The 26179-nt window shown below is 40.9% G+C and overlaps 1 protein-coding gene across 1 annotated transcript in view; it reads left to right on the plus strand.

Moving 5' to 3' along the window:
* The window catches only part of LOC102382026 (macrophage mannose receptor 1-like), a 63735-nt gene that overhangs the window by 27462 nt on the left and 10094 nt on the right, over positions 1 to 26179 (plus strand). The window contains exons 12-27 of the mRNA XM_006036379.3: positions 974 to 1173; positions 1577 to 1698; positions 2814 to 2904; positions 4112 to 4256; positions 4842 to 4877; positions 4979 to 5148; positions 6543 to 6610; positions 8908 to 9008; positions 13459 to 13601; positions 15339 to 15453; positions 15952 to 16100; positions 17751 to 17853; positions 19371 to 19600; positions 22188 to 22353; positions 22888 to 23040; positions 25246 to 25362. Of these exons, the coding sequence (XP_006036441.1) occupies positions 974 to 1173; positions 1577 to 1698; positions 2814 to 2904; positions 4112 to 4256; positions 4842 to 4877; positions 4979 to 5148; positions 6543 to 6610; positions 8908 to 9008; positions 13459 to 13601; positions 15339 to 15453; positions 15952 to 16100; positions 17751 to 17853; positions 19371 to 19600; positions 22188 to 22353; positions 22888 to 23040; positions 25246 to 25362 (2109 nt within the window). The remainder of the gene's footprint in view (positions 1 to 973; positions 1174 to 1576; positions 1699 to 2813; positions 2905 to 4111; positions 4257 to 4841; positions 4878 to 4978; positions 5149 to 6542; positions 6611 to 8907; positions 9009 to 13458; positions 13602 to 15338; positions 15454 to 15951; positions 16101 to 17750; positions 17854 to 19370; positions 19601 to 22187; positions 22354 to 22887; positions 23041 to 25245; positions 25363 to 26179) is intronic.

Genomic DNA, 26179 nt, shown 5'->3' on the forward strand with positions numbered 1-26179 from the left:
TAGTGCTGGCCTCCCCATGGCTTTCAGGTTCCCAATGCTCTCTTTCTTCAGGCTGGGCTGTCCTTGTGGGTGCCACATGGTTTGGTGGTCCACAGCTTCCCCTGCCCTCATCTTCCCCTCCCCTCGACGAGCCTAGTTTAAAGCCCGCCGGAGGAGATCCGCCAACCTAGAAGAAATTTATATATGGCCACCAGATCCGCTCTCAGGCTTCTCTTGTGGAGGCTGAACAGGTTCAGGTCTCGTAGCCTTTCCTCGTAGGGCCTGCCCTGCTGCCCCCTGATCATGTGAGTGGCCCTCCTCTGGACCCTCTCCACATTGTCCACATCCCTCCTGAACTGCGGCGCCCAGAACTGGACACAGTACTCCAACTGCGGCCTGACCAATGTCATATAGAGGGGGAGGATCACCTCCTTGGACCAGCTTATAAACCAGTTTCCAATCAGTTATACTGGTAAAAGTGTAATGTCTGTACCTGGCCAAAAAGGTCTGAAGTTGGTCTCTCAGAATTAAAAAAAAGACCTGCTAGCAAAAAGAAGAAGAAAAACCCTAGAGAAAAGAGTTACAGCCTGAAACTGAAATTTGCTGTATTTGTACTCAGAATAATGCAATCCACCTAGGTATGTTGGCAGTCTATCCACTGCTTGTTCTGACTGGTGATCATTTCCCTTAAACTATTTAGGTCTTTAAGTACTTGAGCATTGGTTTAATCCACTTCCACTACTTGTGGGTGGAATTCCATGCATGCTTTCTATGAGGTCAAATGATAAATATTGTGATTTTTATTGGCCGTGTGAGTTGCTTAAATGACACAAGCTACTGCTGCTTGTATGCACTTAGAATGTGTGATTCCATGTGACTTGAAATTTGTAGGAAAAACTAAAACCTATGCCCTGTGTATATTTAAATTCAAACAGAAGTTTAAGTGTATTCAGTTTAATACTTTATACATTTGTCTCTCTCTTTTTTCATTAAGGGAGGGAGGCAGGCTGTGTTGTCATGAGAACAGGAACTGCAGCTGGATTATGGGATGTTTTGAGCTGTGACCAGAAAACATTGTTCCTCTGCAAGCAGTTGGTGCAGGGAGCAACTCCTCCTCCTCCTCCAACAACAGCTCCTCCGCTCTCATGTCCAGAGGGATGGGCTTCATCCACCCATAGTAGCTTATGCTTCAAAGTAAGTATTAAATGTCTGTGATCAAAGCACTTGTTTTCATAAAATATACATTGGATAAATCCAAAGAAAACCTTGACTACAAATTTACCCAATAGCAAGTTATACTGAAGTAGCACTTTTATTCTGAGGGATGCATGTTGAAGAACCATATTCACATGAAACTAATGTATGGATTCATAGAGCATCAGGGAAGATAGACAAGAGGAGGATGAAACAGCCAAACTCAAGAAATGACCAGATTGCATAGATGAGGATTTTGTTAGTACAGTCAGAGCTTAATGGTTAAGCCTAGGCATAAACAGCTAGATGGGAGACAGGGACAGGGACAGTAAGCAGGATCAAAATAGTCATTTCTTGATTTCTTTGATGCTTGTACATTCTTTAATTATACTTTATTTTGCAGCTTTTTAGCAAAGAAAGAAAATATAAAAAGTCATGGTTTGAGGCTAGAGATTTTTGTAGAGCAGTAGGAGGAGATCTGGCTGCTATCCATACTGAAGAAGAACAAAACGTAATAGTTAAATTGTGAGTATCTGCACAACTTTATTCTTTCACTTTTGACATGTGACACGCACATAACAAAAATGTCCTTCAAGAAACAGTTGATTCCAACTGCAAATCTATACATTTATATCAATTTGTATCTCTGCATGGTTTTGGAAGTGGTATCAGGAGAGAAGGTGGCTATGCAAACAGGAATTGAGGAGGTAGTTCTGTGCTGGACAACAAGGAAAATGTAGTGGAGTAAAAGGGAAAGAAAGAGGCTACCAGGCTGATGTTGGTAATAGAACAGAAGTATAAGACTGGATTAGATATGTGCCTTGAAGCTAAGTGACTTTGGCCCTTGAAACCAAGGAAAATTGATTAGACTGTGCACTGTACATTTGTTGGGAGAGCTAGTAGCAGAGATTAAAAAATGGGATGAGTTGGTCAGAGAGACGGAAAGGTGGTTTTAGCTAACCATTGTGGATGGGCTCCCTGGTTTATATTAATGACACAGTCATCCAAGTGATGAAGTATTCTAAAGACACTGAGACTGGCACTTTAGCATAGAGAAAATAGGTTCAATTTGTAGTTAAGTAAAAAAAAAATTACAATATGAAAATGTCAAATTCATTTCCATTACACAGGTTTAAAAAAAGAACAGTCCTTGGATTTAATTTTTAAAACCAAAACTATTAAAGCACATTTTTGGTCATTCAGATGTTCAGTTTGAACAATCTTAATTTGCTCATTTTTTGAGTGGGGGCAGGGAGGGGTTTCATGGTCCTCTTTTCCATTAATGCTTAAAATAAAATACATGCTTAAATTAGGGCCTTAATTTGCATTTACACCTGAGATACTGTGTATAGTAACTCTGCAGTTGTAGTCTTTCTTGAAGAGAAGTGTGTATCATCCCTTGAGGCCAGTGTAAGTGTATTCATTTGTGGATACTGGGGATTAAATAATTACATTTAAATAATTTGCTGAGGGACCAAATATTTTGTATATCTACACAGAATGTCAGACTAATGTTACAGGAAACATTCAAACTTGTTGCCATGGTGCAAGTCTGAAGACACTTGTGTGAATCACACACATCCTTCTCTTCTAATGAAATATCCTGTGCTCCCTTTGCATATTTATATTCAATGCTTTAGGCGGAAAGGAGGTTATTCGTCTTCATATTACTGGATGGGTTTTAACAACTTGGATCCTGACAAAGGATATACTTGGAGTGATGGCTCTGCAGTAAGTAATTTACTTTTTTATAATATAGTTGTCTTTTGTAATACTGTTTCTAGAAATCTTTACAAGGCCATTTCTTGCTTCGCTCCTCCTTCCCCCCTATGCTACCACATGTGATCCTCCAGCAAAATTTTTGTGAATATATGTGGCATGTGGCAATATAATGCATCTGTTACTCACCATTGCATGCTTCTTTATGGTGGAACCTGATCAAAGTGTATGTGTCTATTTGAGTTGAAACATTTAGTAGCTGTAAAGTGTGAACTGTAGACTATAGTTTCGTCCTATAACCACCTGTAGGTTTGTTATATTGCTTTGGAAAATGTAATATCACTAGGTCCATGAAGAATTTCCAATCCTGCTGACTGAAGCAGTACAAATTAGAAGACTTTGATGTGGTCCATCAAAGAGATGGTTGATCAAATTTTGCTCCAGCTGAAGATTTTGAATGCTCTGCAAGATGGACCAAAGTAGAATGCAATAGAATAGTCCAATCTGAAGATGATGGAGTGGGTATGGCAAAGACAACATTAGACAAGAAAGGTTCCAATAGAAGATGGTAATAAGAAAATGACATGGCAACCACAACTTATTCAGATTAAACAATCACAACGCATTCAAAATTGGTTCCACTTAAGAACACTTATTTTATCTTTTGCCATGTTGCCCAGCACCTTAAAACTTCCTAATTTTCATTTGAATACAGCAAGCAGTATGTTTCCCCCCTCCTTTACATACTTTACATACATTTATAAACAGTTTTATAAAATGGATGAAGATAACCTAAGCAATGTGGCTTTCCAACTGTTCAGTTGACTGAAGTCATGAAGATACAAAGATACTTGTACACATGATTAGTCATAGGTGGGATCATCAGAATATCCAAGTAGTAGTTAAGACTAGGTTATAAACCTACTTTACTTCATCCTTATAAAGTATGTCATGGCTGATATCTCTTGTTTACATGGGATAGGCACAACTCCTTAAACCTATTACTATGTAAATTGCCCTAAGGAGTCACTACATAAGGTAAGGTCATTCTCCATTTCCTCATCCAGAGAGATCTGTAACATTCAGAGTCTTATAACTGGCCCAATGAGTACAATGCAGAGTTGAAATAAAACCACTTCTCTGTGGACGTCACAGTGCAGTGCTAGCTCATGATTCATCTTTAGAAGAAAGTAGTAACAGAGCTGTGTTTTTGTCATAGGTAAGTTATGAAAATTGGGCAGAAGGAGAACCCAATAACTATGGAGGAAATGAAAAATGTGGCATATTTTATGGATACAGTGACATGGAGTGGAATGATGTATTTTGTGAGAATATGAATTCCTGGGCTTGTCAAATACGAAAAGGTAACAAGGCTATAGGCAAACAGAGCACAGTGGTACAATGTAAGGATGGGAAATCAAATCTCCACATTAAATTTAGACCTTTTATTGCCACACTTGGTCTTCTTGAGGAAGAGACCACAAGCTGGTTGGAATAATGTTTATCTCAATTAGGGTGGTTTCTAGCATCTGTTTTCTGCAGGCTCTTCTGGATGGAAATAACTCTGTAAACCAAATGCGTCCTAAGACACATCAAAACACTTAATTTCTCTGCTCAGGAACAGTCTATACCTTTGAATTTTACTTCATGAAATGCATTTTAGGATACAGATTTGAGAGTAGTTTCCAATCTACACTTTGCATGGGGAATGTATTCCAGTAGGTTGATAGCATGAATATTTGCTTTTAATTGCAACTATATCTTGCTGGAAACTTAAAATATTGATGAATACTTTGTGAACTTTAACTTTCTTTCTGATATTTTATGAATTGTAACAGAAACATAACGTATCAAACAATGCTGGAGTTTGCATTACTTTAAAAATAACTTTCATTTAGAAAGTATTCCTTTGGTTTATCTCACATTCATATTTTATTTTTATTTTACAGGAGAATCTTTAAAACCAGAACCAAGTAACACATTTGGTAAGCTTTTTATTTTCTGTCACAAGAAACAAAATATTATATGATGATGCTTAATTTGTATTACAGATACTGTGCATGTGGTTTTATTATTGCTTTTGCAGAAGATCAATATATTCTTAGTGAAGATGGATGGATTTTACATAACGAAAAGGAGTACTATTTCAGCAGGGAAAAAATGTTCATGGAACAAGCCCGGGAGTTTTGCAAGAAAAATCATGGAGATCTTCTTGTCATTGAAAATGAAAGTGAAAACAAGTTTCTGTGGAAATATGTAAGATCTTGTTTTATTATATTCAAAAAGCATCATTCTGTGCAGCCATAGAAACATCTTTCAGTATCTGCTTTTCATGTACTGGAAGGCATGCAGCTATACTACATCCAGGCTCCTTTGAAAGGTCCTGGGTTGATCTACACTTGAAAATTTAGCTGAAAGCCTTTAGCTTCCTTATAAGGGGAGAAATAGAGAACAAAACATTGTTGCCACTTTCTAGAGCTGTCCTACTTGTTAGAGTTAAGAGAGATTTGACTAAATAAATAATTCAAAATCTGGCATTAAGTGACAGCCGGTAGACCAAATGAAAATTTCATAGAGATTCTCACACAGGATCCAAGGAAGCAGTTAATTCACCATTCTCCTTTGTCATTTTAGTACATTAATTGCAGTAAAGGATGGAAAGATAAATGTTAGGCCATTGATCTACCTTTGGAATAAAACCTGTAAAAGCTTTAAAAAAGGTTGAGAACCACTGCTCTAGGGTTAAACTTGAGGCACCCTGTGTTTGACTCAAGGCGCCCCTCATTTGACCCCTCCATAATTTTTGTGAATTGAGTAGCGCTCCATTTAAAAAACTCATTTATGTATAACAGTGCTTACGTTCTTTCAGAAGGACTGGGCAGTTGGGGCAGGGCCAAGGGCAGGCAAGGATAAACCTCAGCCTGCATTTATCTCCTCATACCAGCTTATCTCCTCAAACCTTGTGGCACCCTTCGAAAAATCTCACCCTACTCCATGGTATCCTGACATTCTGGTGGAAAATTACTGACCTAAAGAGAAAAGAATTAGAGCTTCGATGGATTTTTTTTTAAATTGATTAAATCAGTTTTCCCCATTTTTGTCAACATTTAAACATTTTAAAGGTTTAAGTTTTCAGTGAAAAACTAAAAGCCAAAACATTTCCTTCTCTTGACAACAACAATGCCAACAACCTATTTCTGAAGCTAACCACATTCTTTTGGAAAAAAGAAAAAACACACACACATTTGAGAAGAACATTATTTCATCAAATTAAAATCCAGAACATATCAATAGAAATTTCTGTCTAGCTTACAGGGGGTTTCTTATTCCATGCTCTCCCAAACTTGCAAATTTATTTTTAATTTATTGTCACATTTGCCTATCAGATAGGCTTTCCCATTATATAATAGCAGCTTTTCCTCTATTTCATTATCATTCCATTCACTTTTTACTGGTGATCAAGTAAAGGCCTTGAATTATGATTTACGTTTTCAGAATACTGCACAATTCTTTCCCCAATAGTGAGCTTATGATTGGTGGCCTATAGACTACGTACAAAAGTTACTAAGCCAACTTCCATAGAACAGATGTTTGCTTTATATTACAGCTATTTTGTTACATCTCATTAAAATCTTATCTCTATGTTTTAGAGCTACTATTATGGTTTTTACGATGACCTTTACATTGGCTTATATGTGAGTCTTGATAAAAAGTTTCGGTAAGTAAACAAGGACCATAAAGCTTGTCAAGCAGTACAAGTATTGCATCAGGCTATCTTGAATGACTTGCTAAAGTTTTCATTTCACAGGCTCATGAACTTGTTTGGGGATTAATTTTTCATCATGGTATCAAAAGAACATTTCAATGAAGTAAAATACATAGCTAAAACATATTTAAAAAAAAAATTTTTAAGAGAGAGAGAGAGAGAGAGAGAAGTTAGTGAATGAACAAATGTATTTCAAATTTTACCAGCTTAGATAGAGGTACAAAGCTGCTACTGCTAAGAAACCTATTTTCTCCTTAATTGGCAAAACAATTATTTTCTCCTACTTCCAGGTTTTCATCCTCATGATGATGCCTGGGTCCTGTACCTTTTGCACAATCAATAGCTTTGGACATTTCCCCTTCTCCAGCTGTTTTGCAAGGTGTCTTTTCTTTGGGCTTTTCTTTGGGCAAGGTGTCTTTTCTTTGGGCTTTTAATACCTTTTCCTGTATTTGTTCCATTTTCACTTCATTTATCTCTCTGAGCTTCATAGGCATCAATCAGTGTATTAGTTGATGTTTTGTTGGTAGAGTCAGTGCTGTGTTACTACTTCTGGTTGTTATCTTTTGCATTCTTCCCTCTTTTGATTTTGCAAGAGAGAGAAAAATGGCTTGAAGTTTTGAGGTGTGTTTCACTTGACTATATCATATCATAGGTAAGTACATGTCAGATGTGACAAAAATGCAATTAGGTGTCACCAGGACCTGCAACAGCCAAAACTCAGAACTTTTGTACTCCTGTTCTCATGGGAATCAATTTCTTGAACCAGTCTCAGAATCTAGGATAAATAAAATGCAAGCTCTATTGATTGATTCATTTTCCTACAGTATTCATCAAAATTATGAAGTGCTATGGCCACATACTGAATTCCTCTCAGAATTGTTGGTGAATTTTCCCATGTCTGTTCCCTAAGACATCATTCTTATCCCAGGGTCCCTCTTTTTGTATCTCTCTCCCTTTCCCATGCTTCAGTGCTGGATTAAAAGACCATCACTGAAACCTTGTTTAATTATGAAGCACTGCCGCTCTGACCTCTGCCATTCTTTCCCCTATTCAGGAACAGTCTTTTGGCCACAGCATTCAGCTAGTGGCACAAAAGGGCAGTCCTGTCTCTTGGAGCTATTGTTTCTTGTTTCTGCTATCTGGGCAAATTACAGGAAATTCTGTTTATTAAAGGGTTTTTTCCTCTCATTCTTTATTTTCACCTTCCTTCCTGATAGGTGATGTCACTTGTCTGTTTAATATTTCTCTTACTTCACTGTATACTTTTTCTTCGTATATGGCTCTGGAACTTTCTGTAACTACACACAATCTCTGTTCAGTTGTATATGATTTCCTTGCATTTTGCTTGCATGTTTGCATTTTGCTTTTGGAAGCATCCACAAACTTTTGATTAAGAGAATCTATTGATTTGACTTTGTGCTTGATAGTCCCTGACAATAAACCGTTTAGTAGATTACCATTTGATTGAGATTTTTTATTGTCTGTTATTTGGGAAGAATTTTACAATTTGAAAATCAGTACTGGATACATAAGGATAAACGTGTAAAGAAGGATGCCGAAAATAACTTTTGCTGGAGGCTATCAGTTTAAACTAGCTTGGGGCCAGTGGACTATGGAGGAAATTTCTGTCAAATCTATACGTAGGGATTCTGTCCATAGGCTGTTAATCTACAGATAAGTATGTTTCCAGAGAATAAGTAAAAGTAAATCATTATCTCATCTTGCAATTTGTTTTACAAAACTCTGAAGTAAAGTGTAGGTGGGGAAACAGACTATATCTATAACAAATGCGTCTAATTTGCTTAGTCTTATATTGTTTTAACTTGCAGCTGTTAATTATTACATTCATTTTAATTTTATGAACAAAGGGAAAATGTAGGTTAAAAAACAAGAAAATATTCTCAATTTGCTCTTCAGGATTTTGACCACAAGTGCTAAAAAAGTCACACAAGGTTCTTTGGGTAGAAGGGTGTTTGTGCCTGAAAGTTTGCAAAGAACAATTTTCCTAACTATTTAGCTGGTCTCATAAAAGATATCACATCCACCCAAAGAACCTTGTCTGCCTATGACCTTAGACCAATGTGGCTACAACCTACAACCCTAAAGCAAAGAAGTCACACACATAGAGCTATGTGCCCAAGTTGCTTTTGGTGTAGCTAGGATTTCTGTAATATAAAATAAAATGAACTAATGCAGCCTTCAAAAAGAACTTGATATACTCAATAATTTTGGAATGTAATTTCTTTTAGTTGGATGGATGGCACTCCAGTAAACTATGTTGCCTGGGCCCCAAATGAACCCAACTTTGCAAATAATGATGAAAACTGTGTGGTCATGTATTTCCGTACAGGTGAGTATAATATTACTATATCAGTAGTTTAATAGTTCCGCATTGCATGGCTTAGGTATATATGTGCAATATGGGTGTTTCTTGTAAGATAAGTTTTACCAATAAGTAGGCTCATGTTGAGTAGGATTTTCAAAAGCCCTTACCAGACTTGAGCATAAATCATACTGAAATCATTAGGACTTGGATTTCTAAATTACTCCTAAAAGTTCTCCCACCTCTTGCAATTAAGACATTGAACTAGGATTGAAATCTGAACTGAATTCTTACTTTCTGTATGACAGTGGACAAATTGCTTACAGCTCTGTTTCTTTCTACCCTTTTACCTGTTTTAAACATTGAAAGTGATAATCTTTTCACAACAGTTCATAGAAGGAGAGGAGAGGGCCTCAGTTTTATTTGATGCCTGTACACACTACTTGTAATGCAAATGATGACAAATTATAAACACTAGAAAACACTGCAAGGTGGAGTGTTAATTATATGTTATGTACTCAAGCCAGTACAATTTCTAAATGGCAGTGTGGATCTATAAGTGTGCATGTGTAGACTGGGCATTAACTAAATGTGTATATATGTGCATCCATGACTACATTTTATTCGAGGTATGAAAATCTAGACAATCAGAACCATGTGACTAGGGGCAGTTGTCCTCTAAGACAGGAGGCATGTCCTCCCATGTTTTAGCTACAATAAAACATGAGTAGAGCAACTTGCCCAGGAAGCAAGAGATATAGGATCTCAATCTCCTTGTTTACAGGGGTTTTAAGTTGCATCTCTGACTTTGCAGCATGGTCCTCTAGCCAACACACCACAATGCTTGAGCAACCATTGACTGAATATAGACATACATTTCTATGGGAATTTAAGAGAAATTCTTATCATTAGAAAAGCAATCCAAGAGTTGGGGTGTACATGCATTTGAGTCGGCTGGATGGAGAGCTACACAGGTGAGGTCTTCAGCCAGGGGGTACTAGAGAGCTGGTCCCTGGGCCACCGCTTTTCTTGGGGAAGCCTGTTACTGGACTGCCTGTCCTCTCCCCTGCCTGGGAAGGGGGACAGGCTGTCAATAGGCAGCCAATTGGGTTTTAAATTGCCTGGTGTGAAGCCCAGGTGGGTGGGACATGTGGCATTTAAAGCCCACTGGGCTGTGAACCAGGGTGGGAAGAGTTTTTTCATGCCTGGTTCCTGGCCCCCAGGGCTTTGTAATCTGGGTGCCATCATTTAAAGGGTAGGAACTGGGAACCTAGTGGCTAGGGTCCAGGGGACAATTTCACTCCATTTGAAAAGTTGCTCGAGCCCAAGCAGCCTTGCAGTGGTGCCATAGCGGTCTCTTGTCCATCTGTCCTTTCCTTCCCCAAGGCCTCCCAGTGGAGCAGGACTATGGAGAGCAGGAGATAATTCCTTCATATCTATAAGGATTCTTAAGCTGAAGCAGCCTTGCAGTCAGAGGGGAATTGTTTCTTGCTCCCCCACATACCTCCAGATGGAACTGGAGGGGTGTGGGGATGGGGCTTTTCTCTGGTGGTGGGAATCTTCCTGAGGCTCTAGGTGGGTTCCTGTCACAGGAGAATGGTCAACCCCCCAACCCACCAATCAGCTCATTGGCAGGATGGATGAGGGGGGCATTTTCTATCATCTGGAGCTCTCCCAGGATTCCAGGACTTCAGCCCTGAACCTGCCTCTTGCTGCAGTCCCAAGGGTCTGGGAGGATTCCCACCTCAAGGGAATGGCCCTCCTTCTTCTGCCATACAGCTGATTGGCAGGATAGGGAAACAGTCCCCACAGGGCTCCTTGACAGCTTGCCCCTGAGCAGAGGACTGTAGGACACTACATCCAGCACCCAGGAAAAGAATACAGATATTCAAAGTACTGTGGGAAGGGAATGATCTACCTGGTTCAAGGAGGTTGAATTTCCTTGTAAACACACTTTATGTCTTCCATAACAAAGCCCTTGATCATCTGTATACTTTCCTTCATGTCAGGTGAAAAGCTTTTGTCCTGGCAGAAATGTAACATATGAACAAGGCCATTATCTAGGCTGGTAGTGCTGGTATTCTTTTGAAACTGGCCCTTCTGTTGGGCAGCCAACAGAAAGAGGTATGTCACACCAGGAGGAAGACAGCAAGATGGTGTTGATGGTTTCTGGCCAGCAAGGCATCACCGAGTAGAAATTATCTTGCAACACTGTGTTCTATTTGTTTTATCCAATGACTAGGAAGTGCCAGGAGCAGTGGCTCAGCTTCAAAAGGAGTGACTGAGAAAGTTCAGGATCATACTTGGCATGTATTTGGTGGTTACAGCACTGTGCTGGGAAGTTAGAAATGCAAGTTCAAACCTCATTTGGGTGAGAGGGTGGCCTCAGGGTTGCCTATCAATAATTATTTTTTACTCATAGTCCGGAAACTTTTTACTGACATACGTTTTAAATAATGTAAAGGTAAGCACTCTGCTAGGCACTGGACAAGGCATGGTTTCAAATGTAGATGTATAACACCATCCACCATAGAAAAGTTTGGTTGTCAACAAAAAGCTTCCAGATTATCAATCAATAAATAAATAAATAAAGTCTTGGCTTGGCAACCCTGCTTGACTGCAGCAATGATTTTGCATCAAGGTGCCCCCACCTCAGGGCTTCCCTACTTCCCACACCCTGATGCCCCTGACTGCACCTTACATCATGCTGCCCCCACAGCCTAACCCCCACTAGCCCTACCCTGATCTTAGCACAGAGAAGGTCTACTGTATGCCTACCTGTGATCCAACAGTATTACAGGTAGACAAGCAGATGCAGCAAAAGCTGGGAGGGAAGGGGTTTCCAGGGCTACAGAGCCATAAGAGAATGCTTCATGCAGGGTGCTGTGTTCTCACTTAGACACTAGGGACACTTACAGAAGTTATCAAAGGGCACCTCAATCATGCTGTAACTTTTGGCACTTTATATAAAGTGCTTAAAGTTACAAAGTCATCACAAGTAACAGACATTTGGCATTTGATGGTGGGGGCTGGGTGCCTCTGTGCACTGGCCAAGGCCAGGTGGCAGGGGGTGCTGTAGCCTGGTTGGAAACAGTCATCTGGGAGAGCTGGCTAGCATTCATTTCTTTGTGTGTGTGTATATGTGTGTGGGAGGAGGGGCAGGGGCAGTGTGCAGGGAGCTCAGGGGCTGTGCCCCTTCTCTGCTAGTGTCATAGAGCACTGGGAACATTCTACTGCTGGGGTGTGGGGAGGGTCCTTGCTGGATTCCACTACCCCCAATTGCTGCCCAGCTGCTACCTAGCCTGTTTGGAAACAGCACACTGGGAGAGCTCTCGTCCTCTATCCCTCACTGCACAGGGAGGAGACTCCCTGCCACCTCCCTGTGGCAGACAAGGGGCATGACACTTAACCTTCTCAGAACTCTATAGAAGTTCCCTAAGGTGCTCTAATTTAGAACGCCTTCATTTATTACCTGATTTAATAAGGGTTAATTTTTTTGCATGATCAGCCATTTGAAAAATGTTCTGAAGCTGTGCATGTGCATTATGACTAGAGGTGCACCAATACGTTGGTCAATATCGTATCAGCACCGATAAAAGGAAAATTAACATTATCGGCTATTGGTTTTTTTGGCTGATGTGGCCAATAATGTCACCAATAAATGCCACATGCAAGTACGCAGCTGCAGCATACACATGGCCAGGTGTGCAGCCAGGCATCTTGGAGAGCAGTGTTTAGCCAGTCAGTCTGTGGAGGGGAAGGTGCGTGGGGGGGCCAGATCGAGGCCACGTGGTGGGGGAGGGAGTGGAACTGGGGCAGGGGCAGGTGCTGCCAAGCCAGGGTGGGGCATGGGATGGAGCTGTGGCTTGTCTGGGGGTCCTGGGGGTGCAGCTCCCACTACTGCATGCATCCTGGGGGAGGCATGTGCCCCCCAGATCTGTGTGAAGGGCGAGGGCAGGCTGCCACTGTGGGCTGGTGCTGGGGGCTGTCCTGGCCTCTTCCTGGTGGCTGTGAGGAGGGGGGCTATGGAGGGGGCTATGGTGAATTTTGGGGTTGGCTCTAGCCTCCCCATAGCTCCCCTCCCGGGGCCACCACTGCCGCCTCCTCTGCCCCCCCCTGCCCGGCCCAAGTGCAGCCACCAGGAAGAGCTGGATTTTATTAAAGGAAAAGAGAAACCCTAATTGAACAAATGAGCAATTTTAAAACAAAACAATTTTAGAAGAACTCTGAGGGTGCATCCAGACAAGCAAGCATGTGCCTATTGCGGCACCTCAAAGCAGTTTGAGATGTTGTAAGAGGCACGGTAAGAAAGAAAATGTCATATTTCGTATTTGTTGAATGTGAGTCACTGAATTTTGGGGGGAAGGGGATGGAGGGACAAATTAAAAAAAACAAAACAGCTCTACTTTCCATACCTTGGTTGTCTAGGGAAGGGACAGCATTTAGTTTCCATCTAAATCTCATCCATTGTACTCAGGAATGTGGAATGATCTCAACTGCGGAGTCAGCAAAAACTTCATCTGTGAAAGGCTAAACAGGACTGTTCGTTCAACAGTTGCTCCTACATCACCTGTACCTCTGGGTGGATGCCCTGAAAATTGGCTTTTGTTTAATAACAAGGTACAGTAACAAATATCTCCAGCATATTGTATTTGAAAAGGAATTGAATTTAGACAAAGAGATTCTTATTTTTATTGTTTAGTTTTGTACTGAGAATTTAGATTATCCAAAGATATATTCTGATTGTCTGACAAGACCATTCTGGTGATGCCACATCCAGATTTGAAGCACCTGAGAAATAGGTTTGTGAATTACTGTAAGTTTTAAGTGACTTCAATCCAAACTTTTAAAAAGTATTTAGATTCTGAAATGAGGGGGAATTGGGTACCTAAATACCTTTAAAATACTGTTTCTTTGGCCCTAGTACTAAAAAACATTTTGCTAACACTTAACTTTGGGTCAGGAAGAAGTGACCCTTAATTCTGATGCAATCAGCATTATACCAGTATAAAAATATAGGAGATTCATGATGCAGACTCTTGAACTGGGGTAACTTCATCCCATACACGGGAGTACTCTTCTTGATAGAATTGGGGATAAATCTCCACCATTGTAAGTTATCATGGCCAGATTTCATCAGTTTGCACCTTATCCTGGAATAATCATTTGCTCATGGCAAGCAGACTGTAAATAGATGTCTCATTTAAAACAGGCCTGATTTTCCAGGAGTTTGACATGCATCAAAACAGGTGCAACATCACCATTTAGCATGTTGCCCTTCCAACTTGCACTGCTGCTCTTCTGCCAGTAGGTGGTCAGTAGCCTGGCTGGATTGTCCAGGGAATGACCCATAATAACCCTACAGACATACATTGTGGTGTCCTGTGGAAAAAACAATAGCTCCTTTAACCCTGCATAATTCAGTGGACTTGTACATCTATAGGATCCCAGGATAAAAGACTTTGTTCTGGGAGAAATGTGACATTTACCCACAACCATAAAGTGTTACCTGATCCCCTGCCATCTACTGGTGAGCCTACTGTGGAAAAAATACACATCTGTCTATTACATTACCCCAGTATAATTTATGTTGAGATGTAAAATGGATATACATTACATTGGGGCATATGATCATTTGCCCTGGCCTTGAAAGATGACACAGTTAACAAATATATTCTGCTTGTGCTGTAGTGCTTACCTGTTCCAAACCATGTTCTCTGAACAAAATTGTTGATTATTAGTTGATAGAGAAAGAATGTAAAGTTGCTTCTTCATTAGACTGGATTAGAAGAACATTACCCATAAGAAGCCTTTTCCAAAAGGAGGCAAGCAGAATTAGATAATACAAAGCAAGCCTTCTTTCTTTGAAATGACCTACTTATACACAAAAGGTGGATCTTTATGCAAATACTTGTATCTCTACTCTACAATCAATGTATGACTTGTTTACATAAACCCTTGTTTCATTCTATCCGTCACTGTTATTGTAAGTACCATTGTACAGTGGTATTGTAAAGAGTTTGCTATGGTGCGTAACAAGGTTGCCAACCCAAGAAAATGTTTTTTATTGAGAAGTTGCAAGTTGCTTACTGACAACCAAACTTTTTAACTGACACTATGCCACCCTGCCAAAGGGTTCCCTCTTCACTCCTATACCCTGATACTCCTGACCACATCCTTTCCTTTTTAGATATGTAGATTTCATGGCCAAAAAGGGCCCATTAGATCACCTAGTCTGACTTCCTGTGTGATGCAGCCTATTGTATATATTTGTTTTGAGTGAAATTGTTTTGTTTGTTTGTTTGCAAGAGAACCAACAACGTGGCATCCAAACCTCAACAAAATTTTCTTTTTCAGTGTTTCAAATTGTTTGATAGCAATAAAAAAGAAGCACAGTCATGGCATGCTGCACGGACTACATGTACAAGTTTCGGAGGCAATCTGGTTACTGTATCAAGTGCAGAACTGCAAGGTATAGTGTGTACATTTTTTGATAACGGATCAGATAAAGAGGTCAACCAGTATCATGGAACAGCCATAAAATAGAGACCAAAAAAGAAAAAAAAAAGATACAGCTGCAGTTTCTGTAATACATCTTACTACTCTTGCTTATATGAGAAGTTGCATTTAATGATGGATGAGGTGTATGTAGTTTGAATACATTTAAATATACATATCAATGGTTTGCCTAAGTTTGAAAAGCACAATTTCAGCATAATAGTAGATCATAGATTATGGCTGCCACTATATCAGGGATTGTCAATGTGACTGATTTTTTAAATTTGTTTTGATTTTCTAAATTTCAAACCTTCAAATAATGGTAACGTGCATGTATATACATACTGTTCAGCATGAACAAAGATAGCAACATTGAGCTTCTGATTTAACTGCTATGGAAATCAGTATTGTCAGTGATTGGGGAAAAGTGCATTTAGTTTTCCTATTTGTAAAACTATTTGCTTTTTTTTAGCTTTCCTTATCACCCTCATAAAGGATGCCACAGATGAGGTCTGGATTGGAATGAATGATATAAATCATGAATACTTGTTCCTATGGACAGATGGAAGTGGTGTCTCTTATACAAACTGGGCAAATGGTTATCCAGATTATAGCTATCAGGTAAGTATTTAATGCAAGTTATCATTAAATCATTACATTTTTGGTAGGTAGATCAAACTGTGTGTGACCCACACAATTTAATGTATATAGAATTCAATATATTAATTGTTGTTGAAAGCAGAACTACCATGCTACAGGTCATCTTATATGTTTCTGGACATTCAGTTTGAAATATTTTTTTAAAAGGTCTGGATTGATAGTTGAATACTTCTTTATTTAAAATCAGTTTTTCTGAGATAGTAAACATTCAGGGCTTTAAAAAAAATGTAAGTTATCTTTTTATCCTATCCCTGTAATGCTGTATGAATCTTAATAAGAAGATGATTGGAACAAGGCCAATATTCTGCAGACTTAAATCCAGTGATTAGTTCACAAACTTAGTATCATAGAATCATGGGAAAGTTGGGGTGGAAAGGACGTCAAGAGGTCTTCTTGTCCAACCCCCTGCTCAAGGCAGGATCAGCCAACCTAGATAAGTAATAGTACAACCTGTTCTTAAACACTTCCGAGGATCTCTAGGTAATTTGTTTCAATGCACAGCACCATCTAAGGGAGAAAGTTCTTCAATAACAAACCTAAATTTCTCTTGTTGCTATTTAACATCATTTCTCCTTGTCCTGTTCCTTTTGATTGCAGAGAATAGTCTATCTGCATACACTTCATAGCTACCCTTCAACCACTTGAAGATTATTATCAAATTCCCCCTTAGTCTTTTCCTTTCCAGATTGAAAAATGCCAATTCTTTCAACCTTGGCCTTCAAGTCCTGCCTCCCAGACCTTTTATCACTTTTTGTTGTTCTCTGGTGGATTCTCTCCAAATTGTCTACCTCTTTCTGGAAGTGAGGTGCCCAAAACTGGGCACTTCTCCAGGTGACTCAATTGAGACTAGTCGGGTGATTCCTATAATTAAAGGTTTCCAGATGATATGCTAATGCTGAGTAATTTGGGAGTATCACAAGGATTCATTAGAATTTACTGAACTATTAACAGGTGGTTTCTGTTTATAAATGTGATTTACAGATATGCCCTACTACATAGATCTTACACATGAACGCAATTACATGAAATACCTTTTTTTTAAAAAAGGCAGAAGAAGAAGAATCAGGGTCTCCTATTTTTGTTTTATATTCTGTCTTTCATTTTATTAGATCTCGCTCCCTATTAGATCTATCTTCAGAATTACTCCACTGAAGGCTAAGAGGTTTTCCCCATCATCATCTCAACTTACTGTTAATTGCAGAACATAAAAGAGTACTGTTCAGTTGTGAATGAAATGGTTAATGTGAACTAATGGCTGGCTTTTCTACTTTTTTGTTCCTATTTTATCCTCTTGACTAAATATCTTTTTCACAATAAAATTGATAAGCAATTTGAACTGAAGGAGCCTCACACAACAGCTCTAGAACAATAAAGAACATGAGTGAAGGTGCTATTTGGTAAATGCTAGAACAATATAATATAAGCCCTGTTCAAATATGAAATGGCTTATTACAAGACTAGATTACATGGCCCTGAGGGAGTATAAGTAATAAAAAATAGATGCTTGATCGACCTGTCCGTGATAGCTTGGTCGTCAGATGTAGGAGGAAGAAAAGTGTTTTTTGTTTGTTCTTTTCTTCGTGCTCCTTAATGTATCATTTTCCTTCTTAGTCTGACTGCATCTTTATGACAAACAAAAATATTGAGGAGGCAGGGAAATGGAAAGATTCAGACTGTCAGGCTAACAAAAGCTACATATGCCAGAGAAATGCAGGTGAGTGCTCCTCCACCAGTCTTCTAAGTAAATAAAAATGAGGAAATGGTTGGATGTTTAAATTGCCTTCTGGACTGAACTCTCACTTTCCACATACACTGCATCAGCTCTGGCCTCTAAGTGAAATGCGTTTCAGAGCTTCGTATGAGCTCAAGAACATTTTGACAAAGCAAACAGGGATACTAATAATTTTTGCCATGGGTGCCAAAAAAGGCCCCTCACTCTTCCTGAGTGCCACTCCAATCCACTTCCTTTGCCAAACTGGCTGCTCAGCTTTCTGCTCCCTACTTTGTGGTCCTTGGCCAATCTCCTTCTCTGCTTTCTGTTTCCTACCTTATTTGGTCTTCTGCTGCCTGGCCCCTCCCTGATCTGCCATGTGCCCCACAGAGAGGCTACCTGTGCTGTTTGTGGCCTGTGTGTAACAGGTTGGATACCCCTGCTCTAATATTTGCAGCAGCTTGGCCTGTAGAAAAAGCCAGCAGGTGTCATGTAGCCCATCTGAACTAATCTTAGACACAACTGCAAAGGGATCAAGGCTGTTAGTCCACCTTCAGTTTGGCTTGATCCCTCCTCACCTTGACCAGCAGATCAGACCAGCAGATCCCATTCCTGCAACCAGCAAGACTTTTTTATGAAGCAGAGGGAAGTCCTTATTGCCACAACTCAGCAGAAGGTTGTTATGAAAGCTGTTTGGAGGGAACTGTTTTTGGCTTATATAATGTATACTGGATGGGAGGATTGAAAGAGGTGGTAGGGCTAAGGTAATAGGGTGATGGGGCTAAGATTGGGAGGGAGAAAAATGAACCCCTTAATATGCCAGCTCTCAGGAGGGGTAAGAAGGCTTGCTTGGAGAGACTTATTTAGGATTTTGAGAGAGGGGAAAAGGTCACTGGTTTGTAGATAAATCATGGTGGAGGGTACATTAATAGTTTTTCTTTTTTTTTTTACCCTGAGAGATTGAGGTTTGGTCTGCCTTGTCTACACTATTGATACACCAGATTTTTCAGCCTTGCCTAGACCATATTTTCAGCTGGAGCAGCACGCACCCCTCCCAAACCCTTCTTTTCTCATTTCATCATGGTGGGTGTTTTGGCCTTGCAGCCACCAGTACCATACATCCTGGGTGCCATAGGATCACAAGGGATCATAACCTGGAGGTTGCTCCCTTCTAATCCCCTGCATAGTTGCACTGTGGTTAAACAAAATCTAGTACTTATTCTAACAGCCAAATTTATGGAAGCACTGCATACTTTCATAGAGGAGGGGTATAACTTCATGGAGAAGTCTTGGTTGGGAGCAGAGTAGCTGAAGAGCCAAAGGCTACCACTTTTTATTAAAGCTCTTTGAGTCATGGTTGTTGTCACTGAAATGATGGTTTTACCACCCATTGCATCTTGATTTTTATTAGTGTTACATCTCTTAATCATTTGAAAACTGCAGACATTTGTTAAGTGATACAATAATTGCATAGACTATGAAACAACCATTTATTCCTTTATTTTCTTATTTTGCTACAGATCCTAAACTATATCACCAAACAACAGTTCCCATACCTGGCTTTATCCAATATGGTAACAGTAGCTATTCCCTCATCAGTTCCAAAAAGAATTGGGAAGAAGCACACAAAAACTGCAAGGCTGAACACTCAGAACTTGCCAGCATTTTAGATGCCTATACCCAATCATTCCTGTGGTTGCACATGTTAAAGTTTAAGGAGCCTGTGTGGATTGGTCTCAACAGCAATGTGGTAAATACATCAAATATACTTCATGTCAGAATACTTCTGCCCCATTTGTCACCAGATGATTGACTGTCTTGATTTTCAAGAACTGTTACTGTTGTACCCTTTCGTCTCGTAGTGGGCACTAAGCATGAGCAAGAATTCTTTGTTTTCATAGAGAAGTTACGCTGGAAGAGGGCTTCTAGATACCATCTAGTCCAACCAGGGATTGAACGTGTGACTTTGCTGTTATTAGCAGGATGCTCTAACCAACTGAGCTTCTAATGATATTAGTCTTCAAAAGCATCCAGAAAAGGAAGGGAAACAGGGAGATGTGGGAAAAGGATGTATAAAAAGGAGACACACTGTGGGCATGGTGGAGGATCTGTAAAAATGGAGTTGCAAGGAGGCTGAGAGGAGAGTAGAAGCTATAGGAATAGTGGGAGGTTGAAGGCACTGAAGAAAGCATGGTGAGCTGATGACAGGGAATTGTGGGATCAAGAAAGGGATAAACAAGCAATGGGTAGGAGATGCATAGTCTTTCTTCATAGAAATGATTTAGCAAAGTAGTGGAGGGTTCGCAAAACCTCAAGGCTTAATTCACTGAAGCAGGTGGGACATTCACCTAGAAGGAATTTTCACTGAGTGGGAGGAGCTTTGTACTCTAGTGGGGGTTGCTAAAGAGATTCAGTGAAGCAGTGTGTTCCCTAACTGCCTGGGTATCCCACAGATCTGAGCCAATGTCATGCGCTTAGGGTTTCATTGGTTCCCCGAACCTTTGGCAGAATGGAGTTTGCCAGCTGGCCATCTGAGGCTTCTTTCATGGCAGCCTACACAACCATAACCCAAATGTCTGCCATTGGCTTGGGAACATCCTGGACTGAATTCATGCCAGTTTGTTCCAGAGCAATGAGATATATATCTCATCTTGCTTATATTCTTTATTGTTATAACCATGTCACTGAAAAGAACTAGTGCTTCCATGGTTTGAAGCAAATGCATGTAATCACACAGACAAGTGGTTGCACCAGTTGCAGAGCTGAGTTTAACCCTCCCTGTGAATCTAAACTGGACAGCTAAATCTAATCTAACTGGACAGCTAAATCTGTCCAATTTAGCCAAGTCCTGAACCACAGAAAATCTCAGTTTGTAGGTAGTAAGTAGACTTGATGGATTTTGTTAGCTTAATTTCTTAACATTCCTTTTGTATCGGGCATTTTCAAAGCCTTCCCAGTGTCTGTGTATTACCAGGCTGAGCTTGCAGCTTGCCCAGAGAGCAAAGATCCCAGTTCCTGCTGCAGACTAAGACTGCAATGGCTAAGCCAAGGAAACTTCTCTCCTTTGTAACTGCTCCTTCTGGCAGCCAGAAGCTTCTTTGATGCCAGACCCAATAACCAAAAGCAGGCATGGTTGTCCTGTATTGTCTCTATATATCTTTTGCTCGCCACAAGGAGGAGAGAATGAGGAGCAGGAATAAGCTCCATTCTCTGTGAGGGGTAATATGTGGGGAGATGGAGAAGAAGACCAGAGGAGGGTAGGAGAACTGGATCTGTACAGAGCTGAAGCTGTATTGGGATCTGGATGGAGGGAAGAATAGGATTAATATACAGAGATAGGAAGACTAAGGGGGGAGCTAGGTTGGGATTGGGGATACTGGAACATGGAGGAAGCTGGGATGAGGGAGTGGCAGGTGTAGGGGGACTTGGACATGAACTGGGGGGGCAGTGGGCATGCTATAGTATTCCTGTGTTTCAACATTCCTCTACCATCAACAAATAGGTAGTGAAATCCAGAGACAAAATGGATGAAATGAGCCTATACAAAGGATAACAATGTACAAGTGCTATTACTTATTCTAGGCAGACAAGGTTCCTTGGGTGAATTTGATATCTTTTATTAGACCAAACCAAATAGTTGGAGAAGAGTTATTAAGCAAGCTTTCGGGTTCAAAAACCCTTCGTCAGGCTAAGGAAGTTTCAGCAGTTGGTGTGTGCTCTTCCTGGATGGACTTATTCTATTATTCTATTATTAACTCAAGTGTTGGAGGTCTTAGGCTGTGAATCTAAAGATTCTCACCCTGCTGCTGTATCATGTGGTAATTAATATAGTTCCACATGATCAAAGTTTTCTTTCTTTTAACTACTTATTCAGAAGAAACAAACTCACACAGAAAGAATGTTAAGAACATCAGCTGTACAGCCTTTGCATGGCTCCCTAGTGCATACACATTCTGATACCAATGTTAATTGCACAGTCATGTACTATTTTTGCCACAGGGACCCCTACCTCATTCAGTGTGCTGAATGGACATTTGCTAATAAATGACTTGGGTGCTGTAATATGTAAGGCTGTGGGATGATATGCCGCAGAGGATGGAAGTCATGTAGTTAATAAGGCCAGGATGAGAAAGGAATAGGCTGGTACAGGCCTAAGAATTGGAATTCTGTCTTGGCCTCTTCCACAGAGTTTGCTCAATAGTCACTACTTGTTCTGTCTATGGAATAAGATGGGGCTCTTCTTTCTACTATTTCCTAACAATTGAGAACCTGATTTTTCGGCACTACTAAGGTAATTTTTTGGATACTGTGTTATTTTACTTTCCATTTGTTTTTAGACTGGTGGATTTTACAAGTGGACTGATAACTGGAAACTAAAGTACCAGAAATGGGCCCATGAGGAACCAAAAAAGAAAATAGCCTGTGTCTATTTAGATGTGGATGGTTCCTGGAAGACAGGCTCATGTGATGAAGAGCATTTCTCCATCTGTAAACGGTCTGATGGTGAGCAACAGATTTAATTTAGGCCAAACATGTACTTTCAGTTAGGGAGCTTGGAATTTAAATGCCGTGATAGCTTGACTTGATTAATAATAGAAGGATGTTTCAGTAAGTAACAACAATTTTGAAATAAAACCATTTTATGTGTAATAAATGGGAAACTAAACAATAGCAGGGAACACTGATGATGGTGTTGTTGAATACACCTATTGTTTACAACTGTGTGCTGAAGTGATGTGGTCCAATAAATGATCATTACACACAAAATAGGTTTATTTCAAAATCGCCATTACTTTCTGAAACACCTCATATATATATATATATATATATATATATATATATATACACACCTCCCGTGTATGTGTGTGTATATATATATATGTGTGTGTGTGTGTGTGTGTGTGTGTGTGTGTATGATTAAGTTGGTTATATTTTTATTGAATAGAAAGGAATGTGATTATTGATAATGTGTGTGTTCCCTGATTTCACATTTATAAAAGAGTAGTGGTTTTATAATAGAACATGGTTTCTTAACAGTTAAGCCCCCTCCTGATCCACCGCAACTCCCTGGAAAATGTCCTGCAGAGAAAAAAGGCAGATCCTGGATTCCTTTCCGTGGTCATTGTTACTACATTTATATCTCATCTAAAGAAAACTGGTCTGGAGCTTCCATGGAATGTGTTCGACTAGGTGGGTGTCAGCTTTTATTAGGAAATAACAATAGAGGATATTGGTAGGACTCCAGAGAAATATTTGTTTCCATTCCTTGCAAATTGATAATATATTCAAGGCAAAAACAAAACTAAACAAAAACAAACAACCCTCCCTCCCCCCCCCCCCCCCCCAACTGGTCAGCAATACTGAATGTCAAAAGGAAATATTTGAGAGAGTTGGTAGGGAATTGGGAATGAAAAGTAGTGCCTTGTCTCTCCTTCCTTTTCAGACTAAAAAACTGGAAAACTTTTTTATGAAGCCTGGGTGGAAGAAAGCAGCATATATATCTCATATATCACATACCCCCAGATAAGATATGTACCTTATTTTTGGCGAAGCAGAATTAAGAAAAAAAGATTTACCAGTGTCTTCCCTGCCATAGCATGGGATCACCATGGCTGAATGTTCACAGCCTCTGGTAAATTGGCAGCAGCCTTAGGACTGGATTCCAACTTCCCTCCATGTGGCTGGAGGAGAGAAGTAGAAGCCATTACAGGGATTTTGTTCAGGCACAGAAGATCTGTTTCCCTGCTTAAGACATGCAGTGCTTGAAGGGCTGAGTTTTGGAAGAAAGGTGTGTGTAATATGGAAGTAAATACACTATTCCTCTGAAAAACTTTCATCTTTCTTTCTTAGTACCAACTATTACCCATTTCAAACTAGCTTACATCTTCCTGTTCCTTTCTACCATCTTTGAATGGTACTGTGGCAGGGCACTGTTTGTGCCTGCCACTTTAAGCTAGCAGCCAGCAGGTGCCTGATGAGGGCAGCCATTTTGGATTCAGGGCTGCCCATATAAACAGGGCATTTTACTGCTGGAAGGCCAGGCAACAACACTGCCTGGCTGGAGGGCTGCAGGTATCATCTGGAGGTAAGGGAAGAGCTGTAGGGGATGGTCAGGAGGCTCCTGGTCCTAGGCATGACCTAAAACTGCACCCTGCCAGGAGTGGGTGGCCTGGTGGGGCTCTCGGTGGCGCGGGAGCCCCCAGGAAATACAAGGCCAGTTACCACCCCGGTGAAAGGTAGGTCAGGGCACCTTAACCCCTAGCCCCCACAACTGGGTGGGTTACCCCTTTGTAGGATCTGGAAGGAGGACCCCAGTGAGAGAGTGGGGCCATAGACTCAAACCTGTCTTGACATCCCCGACTGGTCCATGCTGGGGCCAGGACCGGAAGGGTCGAAGGGCCAGGGGCCCACCGTGAGGAATGCCCAAGGGCTGCACGCTTGGGGTTCCAACTAGCTTGGAGGTGGGCCAGGGCTAGTGAGCCAAAGGTCCCGGGGGGACCACACCCATAAGGGGAGCAGCTCAGGGAGCTATGCAGCTGGGAATGAAGGCAGAATAGGCTGCCTGAATGGAGGGATCTAAGTGGGGTCCAACTAGTAGGATTCTGTGGCCCAGCGCAGGGCTGGCGATATGGATAACATCTGGATGCCATCTGCTAGGTTTGGGCTGTGGCTTATGGGAGGAACAGAGCCGCAGATAATGCCCCCTGGCATCGGGGCAAAAAATGGGCAGCCTCCTGTTTTATTAACATCAATTAAATAATTAACAACAAGGCATGGCAGATGAGAAGGCGGGAGGTTAGCCGAGAAACAGGTGGGTGGGCCACAAGGAAATCAGCCCCGAGAAGGCCCCCTGTCACAGGCACCTAAGTGCCTAAGTGTACTTCCCATACATTCACCAATAACCTCAGCTACCAAAGACTAGCTCCTTGCACCCTAGTTTTGCTTCTTTTGGCTCATTTTCCCTTTCTCCCCGTCTATAGTTTGGTCTCTATACATCTTGTTCTGCTTGTTCCTCCTTCCCCTATCAGCTGGGTTCTGCTACCCTTTCATAAAGCACAGGGAGCATAAATGTGAGGTATTTGTATTTATCTATTTTGAGGCTATTGATCTGCATTCTCTGGGACTGTTGATAAACTACACTGAGGAACGCAAAAACAACCTTGAAGAGAAGGCACTTTTATTCCGAAGATCAGAACATAGGGGCTACATTCTGCTGTTGATGTATATCTGGATCATTTACTGGTTTCATTGCAACACCAATTACAAGATTCAGCTAATTTGCATGTATTGTCAGTCTTAAAAAAATCAGATCATAATTATTGTTTCAAAGAGTGGATCATATAGAATGGTGAAACTTGCTTGAATTATGCTTAGTTATTTATAAATGTCTTTCAGGTTCCTCACTGGCTACTATAGAAGATTCAGCTGAGATGAATTTCCTTTTTAATCACTTGCATGCATTTTCAAGTTATTCAAGCCAGTTCTGGATAGGACTGTACAAAAACGTGGATGGTAATAATTTCATTTTCAATATTTAGTTGCAAATAAATACTCAGAAGTAAACTGATGGACTCCAGCTAGGAGCAGATTGAGCCATTTCAAGGTGGGTAGGGGGGTGGCGCCACATCCCCACTGCTGTGAGCAGAGTAGGCTGATCCATCTTGGGGGGAACATTGCCTCTCTGCTGTTGCTTGCACTGGCTCTGCTCCTACCCTGCTTGGACCAACTTGCTCTGCTCCTGGCAGAAGCAGAACCAGTGTGAGTGGCAGCAGGGAGGCAGTGCCCCACTGCTTGGACTGGCTTGCTTTCCTCCTGGCAGGAGCAGAACTGGAAGCAGAGCAGGTCCAAGGACATCAGGAGACACTGTGGCTGCTGGGCACTCTGGGGCTGCAGCACTTGCTCTGCCTGGTGGGAGCAGCAAGTCTGTCTTTCCCTTAGCTCTTAGTCCTGCCTCTCCTCACTAAGCCTCTAGTAGCAAGTCACAGCTGTTCAAGTGAGAGGCAGTCAGAGCAGGGTTTTTGCCTTACCATGTGACTGCTTCCATTGAGTCAAATAGCACTCAGCCAATTAACATTTGTTTGGTTTACAGCATAAGGTCTAGAAAGGCCCTTGGAAAGGAAAAAAAAATCCAGATGATTTGTCAGATAGGCCTGTGCGAAGCAGCTAGTATTTGCTTTGGATTCGGATTTGGCCGATTCAGGTGACAGTGATTTGATTCAGTGATTTGAAACACTGTCCTGAATCAATTTGTCCGAATCTCTGAATCAACCAGACCCATCCTCTACCTGCTCTCCCAGTCCTGGCAATGGCTGCCTCACCTGCCCCAGCT

The sequence above is a fragment of the Alligator sinensis genome, unplaced genomic scaffold (assembly GCF_000455745.1).
Source record: "Alligator sinensis unplaced genomic scaffold, ASM45574v1 scaffold995_1, whole genome shotgun sequence".
Classification (NCBI taxonomy): Eukaryota; Metazoa; Chordata; order Crocodylia; family Alligatoridae; genus Alligator; species Alligator sinensis.